At 46.8% G+C, this 19,091-nt stretch overlaps 2 protein-coding genes across 10 annotated transcripts in view; both read right to left on the bottom strand.

Annotated features, from left to right (window-relative positions):
* The window catches only part of SYNRG (synergin gamma), a 41,374-nt gene extending 39,010 nt beyond the window's left edge, over positions 1 to 2,364 (bottom strand). For 4 of the 8 annotated variants that reach the window (XM_042791355.1, XM_033004878.2, XM_033004879.2 and 1 more), the window contains exon 1: positions 1,077 to 1,287. In XM_042791355.1, the coding sequence (XP_042647289.1) occupies positions 1,077 to 1,159 (83 nt within the window). In that variant the 5' untranslated portion in view covers positions 1,160 to 1,287. Of the gene's footprint in view, positions 1 to 1,076; positions 1,289 to 2,149 lie in introns of those variants that run through there. The other 4 variants (XM_042791356.1, XM_033004881.2, XM_033004876.2 and 1 more) reach the window with 3 other exon arrangements.
* Positions 2,365 to 2,477: 113 nt separating this feature from the next.
* Positions 2,478 to 10,549, bottom strand: DDX52 (DExD-box helicase 52). Of its 2 annotated transcripts, XM_042791358.1 has the most exons (15): positions 10,439 to 10,549; positions 10,031 to 10,271; positions 9,557 to 9,687; positions 9,173 to 9,358; positions 8,776 to 8,919; positions 8,006 to 8,117; positions 7,632 to 7,704; positions 7,275 to 7,478; positions 6,834 to 6,924; positions 6,215 to 6,337; positions 5,841 to 5,991; positions 5,397 to 5,472; positions 4,493 to 4,564; positions 3,748 to 3,840; positions 2,478 to 3,193 (listed from the first exon to the last, which is right to left on the bottom strand). In XM_042791358.1, the coding sequence occupies exons 1-15, from the start codon at positions 10,523 to 10,525 to the stop codon at positions 3,106 to 3,108; spliced, it is 1,872 nt and encodes a 623-aa protein (XP_042647292.1). In that variant the 5' UTR covers positions 10,526 to 10,549; the 3' UTR covers positions 2,478 to 3,105. The 2 variants fall into 2 exon arrangements, with proteins under 2 accessions (XP_042647292.1, XP_042647293.1); XM_042791359.1 differs by lacking the exons at positions 2,478 to 3,193; positions 3,748 to 3,840 and adding an exon at positions 3,857 to 4,267 and having other exon boundaries at positions 10,439 to 10,545.
* Positions 10,550 to 19,091: the final 8,542 nt, after the last annotated feature.

Below are 19,091 nucleotides of genomic sequence, written 5' to 3'. Positions count from 1 at the left end.
TACTTTCCCATTAAATTGCTGAGCAGGTAGTGTTGCTCTAAGAGGTTACATGGTCCATCCAGCCTCTCACAAGAACTGTTTCAGATTTATATACGTGGGGAAACACAAAGACAGAGTCCCATCCCTTCCACAGCATGCACAGGCAGACATATACGCTTCAGCTTTTCTCTTCCCAAGTATTCCGGACCTCTTGGATGCCTCTTCCCCAGCGCAGAGCCGTGACCTGGCTCAGAGAGCCGATGGGGACACCCCAGACCCGCACCCTGAAGGTCACCCTGGCACAAACTCCTCATCCTCACGTTCCCAATAACACTGACAAAACCTTAGGCTTCACATATCCAGGACAACTCAACGAATTTATTTTGTCAAAGGCAAAATTTACCCAGTCTCCCTAGAAGTAGGACAACAGATAAACAGCACGCAAGAGCCTATGTTTAAAAAAAAAATTAAAAAATTACTAAGTCTTCAAGGGTAGCAAAATACAGCTTTCTAGCCTTTTCAAAACCACAATGACATGTTCACACATCTCTTTTACCACTGTTTCTTTCCCCTGACACTATTCCTCAGTCCTCCTTCTTCGCTGAAGTGCCCTTTGTGGGACGGAGGGGAGAAGAAAACCCCTCAGAGCAGCGGCAGGCGAGCAGAGGCTCCATCCCACAGCAGCCACAAACCTGCCCGGTGGCGATAAGCAACAATTATTGCTGCCGACACCAGCGGCACCCGAGCAGGGCTGGCAAAATCCCCAAACCCCTTTCCGCCCCAATATTTGAGATTGCGGCCGCGGAGCCTGACGGCAAGCGGGCTACACCTGCCCAAGCCCAGGTGAGCTGGGGGATAAGGTGGGCCCCCAAAAGGCAAATACATCCCAGCGAATCGTGGATCCACCATGGCTGTGTCCCCCCACGTTATAACCCCACCCGGGACCCCACGCACCCCGACCCCACCGCCCCTACATCCCACCTGCACCCCGAGCCCCCACCCCATGAGCCTCCCCCTCATCTCTGTCCCCCCCTCAGTCCGTGTCCCCTCACCCCCGCAGCCCTCCAGCCCCTCTCCCCGACCCCAACACCACAGACCTGGCAGCCCCCGCTGCTCCTGCTCCTCCTCCGCCCGCCGCCCCGCCGGCACCCCCCGCGCCGGGTCCCGGCCGCAGCGCCATCTTCCCGCTCCGGCCCCGGCAGCGCCTGTCAGCTGAGCGGCGGCGGCTTCCGGGGCCGGGCCCAGCCGCGGCCCGCCCCCGCGGGCCTGAGCGGGGAGAGGGGGCCGTGCCTCCCCTCTTTTTAAAAATCGAGGCTGGGTGTTGGCAAAGTCAACCGCAGGCGCCTAAAAAAAAAAATAAAATAAAATAAATAAAACCTCTTTCTGTGAAAAAGCGCCACCCTTTTGCCCAAACACCGTGGGGACGTAGGGATACATCCCCCCAAGGGCTGCTCCCCCCACAGCTGCAGCTGAGCACGCCCTTGGAAATACTACTTTATTACATGATAACTGCCAGCCAAAAACCTCACTATTGTAAACCAAGTGGTCCTGGCGAGGTGCGGTGTGACGGGTCATACAGTTGCGTAGAAGCGGCTCCTCGGTAAGGTCGGGCAAAGCCTGCTGAAATACAGGACAAAGCCTGGAAGGCCCTTGCCCTCAGGCAAAGAGGGTGAGCACGGCCCAGGGGAGTAAATCCTGAGAAAGGCCACTGCTCAAACTTCGCAGTAGGTCACAAATCACATTAAAATCCAACCTGGGCTGAAAGAGCTAGAATGAAATTGAAGGTCTCATTTTAAAATAGGGTTGCTCAAAAAGAGAATTGTGGCACCTTCTGCTTCAGAATTAGAATTGCACAAAGCTGATCATGATCAAAAGCTGTTTTCTTTCCTGATACCGCTACCACAATAAGCACGTCTGTTCTACATATTAACAGTGCCTTTAAAGGTATCAGCAATTTCTTACTCAAATTATTAAACATATTCCACATTGTATCTGTCACCAGTATCTTACAGCAGGTAGCTTATTTACCAGAACAAGCAACTTCATTTTTTATTAAATTATACAGACAAATATGTTCATAGATGTCAAAATGAAGACATTATTTCCTATAGAACCCAAATATAGGATGCAATTCCACTAAAAAAGCAGAAACCACCCAGTTTCAGTCTACCTTGGGAATAAATAAAACAGGATGCAAAGTCTTCCTCAGTTTCTCACAAAATATCACAGTTGTCAGCCAGGCAGAGCAATTAACAGTGCTCTGCTGTGAGTTATACAGACCTGGCATCCATTTCCAAATCCGATTAGGTATGACAAAGCAAAAAGACGATCCTGTACAGGAATTATAGGATTACAGTTGCAAAGCAGCAGCTATTCCTGCATGACCAGAATTCTGACACAACTGGACTGAGGAAGAGGTGGAAAACAGGTAGAGCCTGGCCTTTTCGTGTAAATAATGCCTGCAGACTTGTTCCATCAAGGCTGTATAGACAGGCAAGTCTATTAAGACTCTTTTGTGACCTTGTTTATTCTGCTTCAAGGCTTAAATAAGAAACAGTACAAAGTTATTAGAGTTTACAGACACACAAAAATATTAGTTATTTCAAAATCATTTTATAGAAGCAAAACAGTAGAAGCAAGGCTTTACTTTCACATACAGTACAAGTAGGTTTGGCTTGTTTTCTCTTCTTTTTTTATAGCGTCCAGGGAAGTCTTTGACAGCTGCATTTATCAAGCCTAACAGTAAGCTTTGTGTGTTTTCTGCCACTGAATCTTCTGGAAGTCTGACAAACATGGTAGGGGTGATCTGAACACAGAACTGACAGTATTTCCATGAGGAAATATAAAGCTGCATGATAGGAACTCAAATAGATGCTATTTTTGAACTATCGTTCAGAAACACAAGGCATTTACTGCAAGAGCACATGCTTCAGCTTCTATGAGAAGCATTCAGGAATCCACTATGGGCATTTCAGTAGAGATTTTCTTGCATGTAAACATCCATCCTCACCCAGAAAGAAACAGAAGAAATACTTCTCTTTCTTGCCCTTTGCTGCTATCTTCATTCTTCTGTTCTTCAGTATGGACACAGGTGTCAGCCCCAGCTCAGGAGTAATCTCTTGCTATTCAACTTTTTGAAACAGTCTGTAGTTTACTGCCATTTTTATCTTCTTTAACTTCCTTTTTTTCCTTAGTATTTCTCTTTGTAGTCTTCCTACAAGAAACACATTGGAGACCAAGTCACCTGAACATAACAGATGAAGTATATAGCAGGGACACAGACATTAGCTGTTTTATATCATACTAATGCAGCTGAACATATATCCTTTAGTAGCAACACTCGAAAGCCTGGGTAACGGTGTTCTTTATGACCACTTCTGCTATACCAAACTGCTACACACCAGTCCTCTGTGAGCTGCAGTCATTACAATTTAAGATCTGCTTCCTGTATTAATATTCCATGTGTCCCTTAGTCAGAAGAGGAGCAGCTACGTTCTGTCAAATGATAGCTAGTCTGAAGGCTAGCTCTACAGCCAACAGTTTAAATTCAGCTTGCTATCACCTGATACGTGGCACCGTGTGAGGCAAACTGCTGGCATTAATCCAATTTCCAGTAGACAGATACTAACACTAAAACTTCATCATCACTAAAACCATTAGGACTGAGTGGTCCATCCAAACAAGCTATCGGTTATTTTGGAGGAAGCTTGCTGGGCATTTTCTGGATAAAAGGCATCTCTTACCTCCTCTTGAGAAAAGCCTACTTACATTTTTCTTTTAGCTTTTTTTAAGAAGCATTGAGGGGTGGTACAAATGGATTCTCTTGTCAGTGGTTTCTTAATTAATTTCTTCTTTTGTTTGCTGAGAACAACATTTAGTGAAGAAGGATTAAATTACTTTAAAGGGCAAAAATTAATATCCAAAGTAAATAAAACAGATAATGAAAACCTTTACTAGTTGTTAGGGATTTATGGGTCTGGGTCTGAATGTATTTTCAGTGTTATTTCAAGATTAGTTCAGCCAAGTTATCTCCAAACATACAAACAAACTTTATTTTAATATATGTCTAATATATATATATACACACACGTATATATAAGGATTTCTAGTTTTAGAAACTATTAGAAGTTATGAAAAAGCATGGAAAGAAGCACTAATTAAAGAACTATCTATATCCATACATCCATTTTTCTAAAAACTCAAAAGAGTAAAGAACTTTCCTTCACATATCAGAAGCCCAATTCATGAGTACAGGCCTAGGAAGTCTAAAGCAGATTTCAGGGAACTCCTAGAAAAAGAGTTAACTCCAGGAAAACCAAGTCAAGAATTCTTTCCATTTCCATTTTTATCCGGGTAAAAAAACCTGCCACCCCCAATCTGTCTAAAATTCCTTTTACAGCTAAACTGCAGCTATATCGAAAACTAGATCTTTTGTAACCCTTATAGCCCCAGCACCACCCAGGCAGGCTTTTGGAATGAGAAACAAACTGGTAAACTATTCAAATTAACATACCTTTGCAGTTTGGGGAAGTGTTTTATGTAGTCTGGCACAGGGCAGCCAGCTCGCTGAATGACATTGGCTATACTGGAAAAGAGAGGAGGGAGGAGATTAACCCTGGTGGTCAGTGCTTGGAGAAGAGAGAAGCATCTTCTGTGGAAAACAGCAATCCCTAACAAATGGTTGTTCTGTTGTTGGTTTTTTGTTTTGTTGTATTTTTTTTAAAGCAAGAAATAAAGACACAAAAGTGAGTTTGAAGTAAGGCGAGGAAGAAACAAGAAGACATAAAAGGCTTAAATGAAACTAATGACTCCATTTAGATAGTTTAAACAAATTGAAACTCTAGGCAAGCAGAGTCTTCAAGGAAATGAAGAAAAAGCAGTAAGCCAGAACAGACAATCCTACCAAGTAATTGTGGACACACTGAAGTTAAAGAACCGGATAAGAAAATCTAAAGCACGGCATGAAGTAGTCATACTTTCTAAGTGGCAAATGATTCAGGAAAACCAGAACAAGAGCAAAGTTAGTTACAAAGACTGTTAAATCTGCCCTTTAGCAAGGTTCAAGTTCACTGAAAGGTGCTCCCCCAAGTAAGCCATCACGTCATCATTACCAGTAACATTACTGAAAGACTGAAAGGACGCTAGTTTCTCTCTTGCTGCATTAGTGAAAGGCTTCAAAAAGAAACCTTAAAATGGAAACGTTCTCAAGTCTTTCCCATACTGTGGTACCACCTTGCAGTTCCATTATCTCAAAACAGAGTTCTCTCTATTTGTAAGAGCTTTTTACAGCAGCATAGGGTTTCCAGAGCATGAAGTACTGTGCTTGAGGTATGTGGTACCAGACACAGCCATATGGTTCAGCAGTACACTCTACAAAACACAAAACCCATTTTTGCTATGTCATGTTTCCAATTTACCTCCGTAATAAAGGTTTATCATCTTCTGTAAAGAAAGTGACTGCTTTTCCCGTGTGCCCTGCTCTTCCAGTACGACCTGTAAAACAAATTTGGCAAAGAGTAGAGATTTTACTTTAAATATCTCCTTTTATTTCTCTTTATAGCTCCAGCCTCCTTGTATGTGTTAGTATACTAAGCACACTACCAAGCAGCCAATGCCCAAAAACTGTTCCTATTGAAAGAAAGCATGGGTATGTCTGAAGCATCTAAATATTTAAGGTTCATACAAGACTGACAAAAAGTAACACAGTTTTACTCAAAGTTGAGCCCAGATATAAACTGTCTCAAGTGTTTTGGAAGCAACAGAGAAGGCTTGGTTTCAGGATTTTTGCTCATGCACAAAAGCCTCTACATTAAAGATCCAGGAAATTAGAAAAAGGATATAATTTGTGAACAATCACTCACCTATCCTGTGGATGTATTCCACTGCACTTGTTGGCAAATCATAATTGATGACCATATTCACGCCTTTGAAGTCAATCCCTCGAGCCAGTAAGGCTGAGCAGATGAGCACCCAGATCTTCCCAGCTCTAAAACTGTGTACTACGTTATCTCGCTAGGAAAAGAAAAGAAAGGTACTTGGAAACAGCCTAATCAGCAACTTGAGAAAGGAGGTGAACTTGTTCCCTGAAAGTTGTCATGATGCTAACAGATAAAAGTAAACCTCTGAAGGAAAGCCTGCAGTGATTTATTGCCAGTTACCTGAAGTTACATTCCAACACTCTTGCTTTTACCTTTCTTTTGAAAGCGTTCCTTGGAAAGAAATTATATCCTCCTACCTGTTGCTGAGTTTTGTCTGCATGGATGACATCCACATTGATGCCTTCATAAATAAGTTCATGGAAAAGCTCTTTAGCCCTCTCAATAGACTGTACAAAAACAAGGACTGGAGGAGCAAAACCCTGCAAAAGAATAAGCTTGTCTAAGGTTCAAGTCCTTTTCCTACCATTATTGGCTGCAGACACTGAGTTACTATAGAGACCTAACCAGTCCTAGTATTTTACAACTCAGAGGATATTTTTTTTTTTGACTTACTAAATCTTTGGGAGTCAGAACAAAGCAAGTTCAGCTCCACTGCCTTTGATGGAATGGTTCCCAATTTAAGCATCACGCTACATTTTAATCCATAAAAATTAATAGACTTTTTTTTTCCCCACCCAGTGCAAAGAACTCACATTGCCAAGTAAAATTAAACAGACTCAATACAAACTGCTCCCAAGCAAGACTCAAATATATAACCAGGAATGGGGAACACTCTCAGTTTTCCTCTTGTACAGCAGATTCAGACAACGATTTAATGTGTCAGAGAAGTCTGTGCCCCAGGAAATCACAAGCCTCTGACAGAACACACAGCTCGGTTCAGTAGTAAGCAGAACATGCTCAATCTCTCCAAAATACCTTTTTAACAAGCTCTCTCATTGCTGTTAGTTTTCCCGTCTCAGATCCAACAAACAACAGCTCTTGTTCTACTGTCTCCGCTGCAGAGTTTCTGAAATCAGAAATCCAAAGTGTGCTACCGTTAGAATTCACAGATTTATGAACAAAACCCATAAAATATTACCTCCTGAATGAGAAATGTTGCACAACAAACTTATTTCACCAGCACATGCTTCTAAGATTAATGGCTATTTGATGATAAAGTAATGGGTAAAGGAAAGCAATAGTTTCCCCAATATATGAGAAAGATCTATATGCCTACAGAGTTTTTTCTGGAGACAACCAACCTGCAGTACTAACAGCAGAGACATAAAACCAAGCAGATCAATGATGCAAAGAAAACAAATAATTTGCCTAGGAAAGGAAAAAAAAAAAAGAGTCAGAGTACAACTGCACACCTACCTTGCTCCAACAGACACCAGAACAACACTGTCAAGGTTGAGTTTACACCACTCCTCTACATCATGCGCGAAGGTTGCGCTGAACAAGGCTCTCCTCACCACGTGGGACGTGCATGCCAGGAAGATGGAGGCCAGCTGGTCTCGGAACCCTGACTTCCCATCTTCAAACAGTTTGTCTGACTCGTCCACCACCAACCACTCCACACTAGGAACAGAGAGGTTTTTTTTTCAGTAAGAGTCGCGTGCGGAGAAGGCAAAAGTTCTAACAGACTATCACAGATGCAAGGACCGCATACGCATCTGCTTTTCAGTGGCAAAGCTAGCAGCAAAGCCAGATTTGATAGAAGAATCTCGGTACCTGGACAAGTCTATTGCTGGAGGATCTTGTTTCAGCAAATAAATGAGTCTGTTTGGAGTAGTAACTAGTATATCTGCAGAAAGGGGAAAAAAAAAAAAAAAAAAAAAAGGCAAAACATTTAAAAAGGCTCAAAATAAACCAGAGCCCTGGGAAACACAAGTTCCAATCCCATCTGCTAGAAGTACAATTTAGCAAGGTCCACTGTCAGACTCACTTCCTATTTCTTCCATGCCAGCTACTTTTTCAGCGTTGAGCAATAGACTGCACATCTTGAGTGGTATTAACCAATCTCTTTAAAACCACACAGGCCAGAAGAGAAAGGTCAGTGAAGCTTTTTAAATTTTTAGAAGCACTTCAGTAGCTAAAACAATTACCAAATTTCTTAGAAGACTTGGGCCCAAACTTCTTTGCTGCTTCCGCTGCCTTATGGATCATATGTATTCTGAAGCCCGTCCCCTCAGCCAACTTCACCAGCTCCCGATGTGTCTGAAAAGGCAGCACCACAGATCACATTTTCAAACTGGGCTGATTAGCTTTTCTAACCAGAAAAACTGCAGACAGTCCTGAAGATACAGCTTCAAACATCACCCTGACTTCAGTGTTAAGAGAAAGCTGTCTAGTTTTCTTAGCATAACAAAATGCAGCTTTCTAACATGTATTATTCACCTGAAAGTTCTCATAGATCTGACTACCATATTCGGACTCTAAAGACGTAGCTCCCATTTGAATAAAAATGGAACTCTGCCCAACGTTGTAATTTTTATTTTGGTTCAATAACAAAGCTTCAATATAAAGTTAATTGTTGAAATTCTGTGTTTGGGGCAAACAGGTAAGTCTCTTGTAGCAATCTCAAATATGAAAGTACGTATTAAGAGCACCTAAGCATTGGGCAGTTTTAAAATATGATCAAAGAATCCTGACCCTCTAATCTAATCATTTAGATTAGACTAAGAGATACTAGCTAGATATGTAGCTATTTCACAGAAGACAAAAGACTTATCAGAAAAAAAGCTATTTTAAATGTTACTTTTATCTGAGGGCAGTAAAGTAAAAAAATATTTACTAAGCTGCTATTTTACTGATTCAGAGTAAAAACTTTTAAGTGCATCAACATGACAACAGCCCCTTTCCCCTCACCACACACCTGGCTAGCAAGTTCTCGGGTAGGTGATATGATCAGAGCTCTGAATCCTTTGTTCCTAGGTTGTTTCAGATGTGTTAAGAGAGGAATACAAAATGCCAGTGTTTTTCCAGACCCAGTAGGAGCTGAAGCTAAAAGTTCCCGGCCCTGTAAGAAAAACAAGAAGGGTGTTAATATTTTACTAGAAAAAAGAAAACAAAACAAAAATCACATTCACGTAAATATTAATGTTACAAATTAACCCAAAATAGGCAATATTGTAATGGCTAAGTTTTGAACTCTGGTGCAGCTGATATATGTCTAAAGCTGTGCAACTAACTACTGTCTTGACTCTATCAAGAGGCCACTCTCTAGATTTTGCCACACTCCCGGTAATAAAACACAACACCAGAAACCGTACATGAAGCATGACGGGGATAGCCTGCATCTGGATTGGTGTTGGGACCTGGAAGCCAGCAGCTTGAATATTCTCCATGATTTTTGGGTGGACTTTGTATTCCTTTTGAAGTTGATCAAATGTGGCGATTGGGTCAGGAAGATCTGTTCCTTGAATGTTAATCTTGTGTTGATTTCTGAAGCGGTTGATCTAAAAGGCAAAAGACAAAACTCTTTCTATCTTTAAAAGCATAAAACTAAACATGAATGGATTCATCCTCTGGTTATTTTCCCCATGCTCGGTCACCCTCCTCCCAAGAGAAATTACCATAAATAAACCCAAATTTTCAGAATAAACACCCACAGGAACAAAGTAATCTGTTGCTACATTAGAATTCCACAGTCCCACCTTTTCTCTTCTCAAGCGTTCAAGTTTTTCTGCAGTAGGCTTTTTGTCTTTTGCATCTTCGAATTTTGCTTCCAGAGAGGACATCCACTTTATTCCATTACTTTCTGACAACTCTGGCACTAATGCTGCTTCTGCCAGTTTCAAAAAATTTAAATTTCCATTAGTAAAATCCAGGCAGAAATTATTTGTTTAAAAAGCACACTGCAAAGCCTTTTTTCCCTCTCATTCTCATTAAAGTTAATGAAGACTCCAGAAGGATGGCAACCACATCCTCATGCCTTTACACCAAATCTTGGCCTGATTATTTTATCACCTCTGACCCAGGCCAGCCAAAGAACACAGCTGTCTTGTTTTTTGTTTTTTTTTTTTCCTGGTATAATGAGCTACAGCACCCATAGTTTTAAAGTAAACTGAAACAAGCATGAACTTCATCAGCATATTCTGCCAAGGACGCATGTACATGTATATAAATACCTCGTGTCTTCTTCTTTTTCCTTTTCCCTTCGCTGATTTCTGCAGTTCTTTTTCTCTTCCCTGCCATCTCTCCGTCATTTTTCCCCGCGCCATCCTCCTCCTGCAGCTCCCCAACCTTTACCTCCTCCCGGGCCCCTGCGAGCACCGAGCCCTCCTCAGCAGACCCCAGGGAGGCTTCCTCCTTGCGCCCGAAAAAGTCAAGGCTCTCTGGCGAGCCGCCGACGCCGCTTCTCTTTATCACCTGGCGGGGGAGAGCGGAGGGAAAAGGGTGAGAAAGGCCCGGCCGCCCCACAGGGCCGCGGGTAGGCCCGGGGCCGCGCCGCGCGGGAGGGACGGGGCCTGGAGACCCGTCCCGCGGAGGGAAAGGGGCGCAGCCTCTCCCCCTCACACCCCCCGGTAGATCCGCACCCCGAATCTCCGCGCGTCTTGCCCGAAGCGCCGGACATCGAACCGAGCGCCGGCGCCCAACCGCCGGAACAGCTCCCGCGCCTCCATGCCGCCGCGCGCCCCCCGGAAGCGGCCGGCACTTCCGGGGCGGGGCCTGGCCCGGTAGCCTAGCAACCACCCCGCGGGGGTAGCATGGCGACGCGCACTAGGCCGCACCGGGCCCGGGGCACCGGGAGGAGCCGCTCTGACAGCGGAAAGCGGCGATCTCGTCCCCGCTGGAGCCCTGTGGGGGGGCTCCGGGACAGCTCCGGGTCCCTCCCGCCCGGCCCCTTCCAGACCCAGGAGCTGGAAGGGGCCGGGCGGGAGGGACCCACAGCAGGGTGGTGGTTGTTGATGCCCTGTTTCCTTTTTTTTTTTTTTTCTTTTTTTTAAGTAAAAAAAAAATTTAAAAAAAATATTTCATCATCTGCGTGAGGTCTAAACGAATCAGAAATACCAGATCCGGCATATGAGCCATAAAACTGTTCAACATCTTTACAGGCCGATCACAGCGTTTTGTCCTTTTGTGTATTCCTGATGGCAAGTTAATTGCGCTGACTGCTTCAGCTATTTTTAAGGAACGGCTCGGCTGAATAAGAGGACAAAAGCTTTTGTGGGAAGTTTTTGTTGGGACGTGTCTGGGCTTTGGTGATTTACAGTATCATTAGCTGGTCTCAAAGGACTGACCTCTCTTCTATCCATCACAGCACCAGCAAGTAGAGATTATCAGCTCTGCTGGGCACAACCACTCTGCCTCTTAGAGATGTAAACTTCAGTCCTAGATAGTTCTGAGGAGGCAAAACAGCAGCATATTAGCACTTTCCATTGCCCGGATCATCCCTTGTTTTATATTCTCATTGTGGATTGACAGGGAAATCCCTTTGTGATCTACAAGTGGCTCTGCCTTTCCATGTGGAAGCGGAAGAATGGTCACACTTGGTTTGATTCAAACGCATTTTGTTAAAAAATACTTACGCCTCAATCCTGCACCACCCTCCTGATTTTAAGACCCACATCGACAGAACATTTCAGTGTGTGTTTTGTGAAGCTGTTTAGCAGTCCCAGTGGCACCTAAATTAAAGTCAGGAATGTGCCCAGTTAATTTGTTCAATCCTTGATTTCCACTGATACAATCCAGCCTCAGAACTGTGCTTGAAGAAAGAAATGCTAGAGGCAATGGCAGGAACAACCCAGCAAGTGGCTCAGCTGCTCAGGGCAATCAAGGAACTTTGCATAGATTAAGATCAGAATTTATTTAATTCACGTATTTATTCATTATGATAAACTGTGAGACCCAATAGTACAGGTAAGTCTCTTAGTACTCTGTATCAGATCAAACAATACAGATATTTTCCCTGGTGTTCTTGAAGTAAAACAAACAGAAATCCAATTAAGCAACAACAGCATTACAAAAACTATTTTATGTCATAAAAGTCACAAGTGCTAAACGTTTACACTGCTGAAATCCAAGAGCTCTGAGAGATACAGGCAACGGCTGTTCCTCCTGTAACATCCACTACTTTAATTATAAACTTGGAGATGAAAAACTGCACGAACGCAATCCTCCCCGCAGCCCCTATCTGCCTGATTTATAGCACTTTTTCTCTGCCAACCTTTTGACTTCCCAGCAGATGGGTGGAAGCAGCCGCACGGAGACCTGGACGGGCACAGAACACCACAATGCTGACACTTCCCTCGTTTGTATCCCCGAGCCATCGCCGATGTTGTGTTTTCAGCGAATAAAGCTGTGCAGGAGAGAAACTCGATGCCGTGTCCTTCGAGCCATTCCCGGGCTTCAGCTCCTGCTTTTCCACTGGGAGAAGTGACTAATGGTTGCTGTGAGAGGATGGGGAAGAATGTGGAGGCATTTGTGTAACAAAGAACTATAAATCATCTCCAATATCCATCACTCACCAAGAGATGCTGTCAGCAGATTCAAGAGTGAGGAAACGGGAAATATTCTCTTCATGAGGCGAATGGGAAATCCTTTTGTGTAAGGAGTAAAGGAGCTCTGCTTCTGAGGCAGCAGTGCTGTGCGCCAGGAGCGAGGGACCCTCTGGCAGGAGCAGTCCCCAGGGGTACGTCCCCATCTTCCAGCGGTGGCCCCGGGGACTGAGCCACCTTCCACTGGAAGTTGATCTTCCCTGGAGCGATCGGAGGGGCCAGCACCGGGACTTGGGCTGCGAGGGGTCACATCGTGTGTCGGGGGTAAAAGGGAGAAGTCGGTGAAATACAAAAATGGAGCAGCTTCAGTTAACGCAAAGCAAAACCGCCCTTGTCACGGCACCGGGTTTAGCTTTGCTTCCCCGGTGCTGCGCTATCAATTACTTGGCACTAATTGCCAAGTCAGCGCTGACACCAGATGACCAGCGAGGCCTTTGCCGGGTGCGTTCAGCGCAGGCCGTTCAGCTCAGCCCAGCCACGGACGCAGTGATTAATGCCCCAGCAGCCTGGTGTAACCCAGGCAATCCTGGTTTATTAGCAGTGCTCGCCAGGCTGGATCTCAATTCCACAAAAATCAGCTCAAAACTGTGCCTGACCTCCAAAACTGATCCCGTATCTGGGACTGGAGCTGATTTCACTCTTTTTCTGTGCTGCTCCTGCTTTGCTGAACAAGGTGACCTAAAGCCTCACAGTGAAGGACCCCTCTCAGGTGCATGCTGCAGAAACCCCACAAGGCAAAGGATGACTTGCTTTGTTCCCTATAATTGATACAAATCAGTAAAGAGAAAGAACAGTGCCTCCTGCCAGGGAGTTCTCACTCCATCTGCACCGCAGCAAACAAGAGACAGCCGCCTGTGCCAGCTAAGGGGGTCATCAACACCCCTCCCCAGCCACAGCCACACTCCGATGGGGTGAACGCAGTATTTATTGGATCAGCTCATGGTCTTTATGTGCTTGTACATGCTGGGGAACACAGCGCTTCCGACGCCCCAGGGCTGGCATAAAATGATAGCAGAGGAGGGTAAGCGCTACCCTGTTCTGCCTGGTGTCTCTGGCAGGGCGCCCGCGGACTGCACTGGGATGTGGGGGAGAGCCCAGGCTTTATGGTTTTCCCCTTTCATTTGTTATTCTTGCAGACAGTCCCTGGGACCGCAGCAGGTACGGGCAGGTGGTTAAGAGCAGGGTAGACCCCCCACCCCCAAGCAGCCCCCCATCCCACAGGGGTGCAGAACCAGCCCAGGTGAGGTGCGTTGATCAGATCACTGGGTCATGCCCAAAACGTGGCACTGAACTAAAAACCCCTGAGATTGCAAAGCAAATCCGGTGAGCAGATTTATGTCATCACACACACAGCCAGGTCAGAGGTGTTTACCTGGAGCCGGGGGCTCCCCGCCCGAAGAAAGCCAGCGAAGGCCAATAGCACGTGTGTGTGTCCGCAATTGTTTAGCAGGTGTAAGACAGGAATTACAGGACAGCGCTTGTCGGTGCAACTTTTGCATATCTGCTCCCCACGTCCCACTATCCCACTACATTATCATCACTAATATGCACATAACAGTCAATTAGCCTAGCTGAGTGCACTCATGACCTCTGATCCCTGCTGTGTCCCCCAATCCATTAACAGGCCCTCATCCTTTAGCTCTCAGTATGAATTGATGTAGCATCCATTCTCTTTTGGCAAAGAAACATGCTTCCTCATTCATCTGTCCATTTCCACTTTCTGTTCCTTTGTCCTCCCCTTCTGTTCCCTGTGTTGGTAACCTGGTCACAACTTCTTGACCCCACGTCCTTCTCCCTCCCGTAATCCCAACCACTATCAAAAAACTTTTACTTTTTTTTCCTTTACCCACATCTTAGTTAGCAAAAATGGTTTCCAGCAGTGTGGGAGCTTTGATCCCCTATTCAAGAAACCCTTGCAATGTTTTTTTAAAGACTTTCTTTCTAAGGCAAATGAATTCTTCATAAAGAGGGAAATGGTGAGCTAGTTGGTCTCTGTTCATCTGAGGAAGACAAATGATCTCTTTTATTACTTGAAAAGCAGAACAGTTGAGTGTGTAGATTTGTGATTTATCTGTAATTAAGAATCCATTTGAGCAGCATATTAATTACAGAGAGAATTAATTTTGCTGAATATAAAAGTAAAATCAAAGTTCATTTAATTAGAAGGTAATGTAAAATGTCTGAGGTTCGTGTTTTGTGTAACTCTGTATCACTCATATACTGGCTTTAGTGCACATTTCAGTTTTTTGACTTTTAAGTTTTATCCCTGGGTCAGAGAAATAAAGTCCAGGGGGTCAGAGACCTCTCCCTCCCCCACGCTGGTGACTCCCACAGCCCTCCCGTTGTTCCACCGAGCCCTTCGTGGCAGCACGTACCGCTCCCTTGCTCCGGTGCTGCTGCAGGACCTGCCAGCCTTCCACCACTCGCAGCGGGGGGAAATTACCCGTCAGGATTAAACGAAGCTGCACCCTGCAAGCGCCGAGGGGAGCCGGGCTCCCTGTGCCGGCTGAGCAGCCAAGCCCTGGTGCTCATGGGGCTCTGCCTCTGGGAAGGTTGACTCTGAGCTTTCATTTTGCTGTTTATTTAGCTCTCTGCACCAAAGAATAGGCAGCCCAGCTCCCTGCCCCATGCAATACAGTCCGTGGCTCTGTCTATTCGCACCCAATGTTTAACCTGACCACACGCAGCGAAACCAGACTCCTTCTGCAAAGCACCCGGCCTTTTTTCCCGTAGGACCCGGGGCAGCGCCTTGCCCATCTCATCCGTGCAGGAGATCTCGTAGCGCTCGCAGTGAGGAGCCAAGCGAACAGCTCTAGAGTCTGACTGCAAAGGACCTTTGCAGAGCAGCCTGCGAGGTGTGCTGGCTGGACTCTGCCGTGGTGGGTGTGTGGAGATGGGCCTTGCAGCTGGAGAGGCTGCCCTGGCTGCTCCACCGCGGGATGTGGGGCATTGCACACATTGACCTGTCACGGTAGGATATCAAGGCTCCCCGAGATCTTTGCAGACCGGTGAGCCCCCTCATTTGCAGGTCCCTTGGCTGTTGTGGGGAGGCCGGTGCGGGGCAGCGCAGCAGCGGGTGTGGAGATCACAGCACCCGGAGCTGCAGGAGCAACCGGAGATGCACTGGAGCAGGCAGGGAGCAAGGTTTTCTCTGGCTGCTGAGAGCAGGTGCTTGACAGCAGCGTGTTGGTTTAGGACAGTAAACTGTTCCAGCGCTATTCTCTGCTGCTGCTGGCCTTTGTGACTCACGTGCCTCCTCCTGTCAAACCTTTTCACATTTTCAGCCTTGTGAAGACCTCCTGCAAACACATCATGGAAACCCCACGTCAGCAGGAGATGGGGTCAATGCCTGCTGCCCGAAGCTGCTGCCGGACTCCTCTGGCTCCATATCCCCGCTCCTCCAGCCAGACCGCAGCGCAGCGGGGAGCCAGCAACGCCTGCAAACAGCCCGGCCTCCCAACGCAAGCACTTTCTGCATTCCTCTCTGTGTACTCCTCAGACTCCGCCACCAGCTCAACCAAATCCCCTCAAGGGCTTCAAAGGGCAGAATGTGTTTGCTGTCCGCAGGGGACTGACAATGCTTTCCCTTTTGACCCAGGAAGGCAGCGCTGCGACCACTGAGCAATGGTGTGTGGGGTGTACTGGGGGGGAGCACAGCCCCCGCAGAGCCAAGGCTCTGCACAGCTCCACACCGCTGCTGCTGGTTTTCCTGCCGAAATTTCCAGCAGATCCGGCTATCTGGCTGGACTGGCAGAACAAGTCTGGAAAGACGGAGTGTTTGGAGCCGGGTGCTGTTGTGCAACGTTCACATGCGTGCCGAACGACATTTTTTTTTAAAGATGCTGAAATAGCTCGACTGTATTTCGGTATCCCTGGAGATGCCATTGACTTCACGGCCAGTGGGACGTCTGCTCCTCCGCGGGGACGACCTGGGACTTCCTTAGCAATCGGAGTGCTCGGTGCCGGCTGATGTGAGCTGGACTGGTTGCAGCAGGGCCAGAGCCCAGCCAGTACTGGGCTGCTGTCATGCACCTGGGGATGGGGAGCCCAGCACTAGGGTGCTCCAGCCCTCCAGCCAGCACGCAGGGCTTGGACCTGGATGGGGTTTCCCTGGGTCCATCCCTCCCCACAAATATGGAGATGATAAGTGCCAAGGAGCCCTGGTCCCCGGTGACGGCCGCAGCCCCATGCTGAGGACTCACGCTGGATTTCTGATAAAGCCCTGTCGTGGCTCTGGGGCAGGCGGTGAGGGTGATATTAAGCTGGTTTTGACCCGGTGACTTTGCTGGCAGCATCACCGGTGCTGCAGCACAAAAGGAGGCAGTTGGGGCACGGGATTTACACATCTGGGCAGGCGTCACCGGGCTGCGCTCTCCTCGGGAGGTAAAGGAGAGGTCGGGCTCCTGCCCAGCCCTCCCACATCCCACCTCCACACTTCTCAGGGCTTTCTTGTGCCCTTCCCCTGCCCCACACCCTGAGCATCCCGGTTGGAGAAGGAACACCGAGACACGGTGGCCTCCCTGGAGAGAGCAAGTCCTCGCATCGCAGAGAGCCACGACAGCCCTGAGGCTGGGTGTTACCCCCCCGGCCTCGGTAACGCTGGGATTTGGGGGATTTTTCCTTTGCACCCACACCTGCACTTCAAACGAAATGCAGCAGCATCCCTGTGCTCTGCCATGAAGGAGGCTGCAGTTTGTTATGAATATGAGGAGTGACCAGTAAAGCCTCATGGCAACACGCTGATCCTCATGGCCAAGGAATTCCCTTGTGAACAGCTTTGAACTGTAAAATAATCACTCAGCCCTGCAAAACTGTATTGGTCATAAATGAACTTTGTCATGTTTCTGCTAGTCTCTTTGCTCTGTAACAACTGCATCATGGACAAACACAATGTGCCCAACAGCAACAGGAGAAAAAAAAGAGAATGTCTCCCAGGAGTCCCATTTGACTTTACTTTGCATTTTCCAACAACTTAATGAGGCAGCCAGGGGGGCTGTTGGAGCAAACCCCCCACCCAGTGCTTCTCCAGTGCAAGGTGAGGTGTGGGCAGGGACAGCCCCAGCTCAGCTGCTGCAGAGGCTGCTCAGGGAAGCAATTTTGGATGGTATTTCCCTGGGCAGAAAGGTTTCTTCAGCCAGAGGTTAAATCTCAGTCAAGGGAACCTTTCTCCTCATGAAGGCATTGGTATGTGTAGCATTTGCAGCATCCTCTGGCAACCCGTCCTGCTTTCCACCTTCCTGTCTCCTGCCACCCAGGGGCAGGTGACAGCACACAACGAGCTGTTGGCAACTTCATAAATTCACACCTCTTGGGTAAATACCATCTGTTCTTAATCATCTGTTCTATTCATATTATTGACTTTATCCTGCCTGCTCTGTCACACACTCTCTGCTCCGTGGTAGTCACCTTCTCCATCTGTGTCTTTGTTTGGATGTGTCCTGTGCCCTTTTTCCCTAGTTTTCTTTTGGCTCCGTCCCCCCTTCCCTCACCAGATCCCTCTCGGGTGGGGTTGCATCTCAGAGTCCCTTTTCCCCACAGTTTTCACTTACCTTCTCTGCAGGGCTTTCTGGAGAGCAGCACTGATACTGGACCACTTACCAAATGGTGCTTTACATATAGTTTTCACACACCAAGCTCCATACCTCTCAGTTTGTGTCTGTCTTAAAGCTGGTGCAGAAACCAAGCCCCAAAAGATATTGCTCCCCTTGGGGCACCAGCTCAGCTACAGCAGGTCATCTCACACCTCCTTCTCCCCCCTGCTTCCCATGGGATTGCCCCTTCTGCTGCAGGATCAAGTCAGCCTGATGCTGGATATGCATCAACTGGGAAAGCTTAGCCCATTTAGCTTCACGAGCCACTCTCAGAGCAAAACATAGTTAGCATAAGTAGAAGAATCCAAGTAATTTCCACCCTGACCCATGGGAATGCAATAGCTGGGAGCTGAATTTGAAAAGGGCTCAGCCTGGCACTCAGGTGTGTTGAAAAGGACCTGCGGAGTAAAGAGGTGCAAAGGGGATCTTGGAACAAAACCTGCATCTGTTCTCTCCAACTTTTGCTAAAAGAGAGCATCACTTCTGAGCCTGCATGAAAGGGGCCAAGCAGTCTCCATGCCTCCTGTCCTATTCCAGTTTGGCACTTCCAGTTTTTGTCTGGGGCAGCTAAAATTCACAGAAAAAAAAAAGGAAACTCTGTGGGAAGGTTATTATCAGGGTGATCCTGCTCCAGCTGTAAAGATGAGCACCACATTGCGGCTCTGAAAACCTTTCACAAAGCAGTCTGCACTTAACTTATATATATATATATAAAAAAAAAAAAGGTGCCAAACCAAAACCAGGCATTTTTGAAGGTGATTAAAACCACAGCCCTGCACTGCACCTGCTGAAGGGCCACCCTTTCCTACTGACATGTTCCAAGTTGCTCAGCCACGTTAGCTCATCACAATCAAAGATCTTCAAAAGCTTTACAGGGAGCACAGCCCACCCTCCCGCCTCCCCCTCGTGCTTTACTGACCCATGGGCTCGGTATCCACAAGGGATGGGGTTTGGCTTTGTCTGGCACTCAGCTCCTAATTGGTTTGCTTAACACTTGGCTGCTAAAGTTAGCAGAGGATGAGGAATAAACTGTGTGGGACTAAGGGCAGCGTCATTAGTGCATCATTAGGAGGGTGAGGACACGGGTCTCCCGACCTCCT

The sequence above is a fragment of the Tyto alba genome, unplaced genomic scaffold (genome assembly GCF_018691265.1).
Source record: "Tyto alba isolate M040663 unplaced genomic scaffold, T.alba_DEE_v4.0 Super-Scaffold_19, whole genome shotgun sequence".
NCBI lineage: Eukaryota > Metazoa > Chordata > Aves > Strigiformes > Tytonidae > Tyto > Tyto alba.
This window is presented reverse-complemented; position numbering and strand designations above follow the sequence as displayed.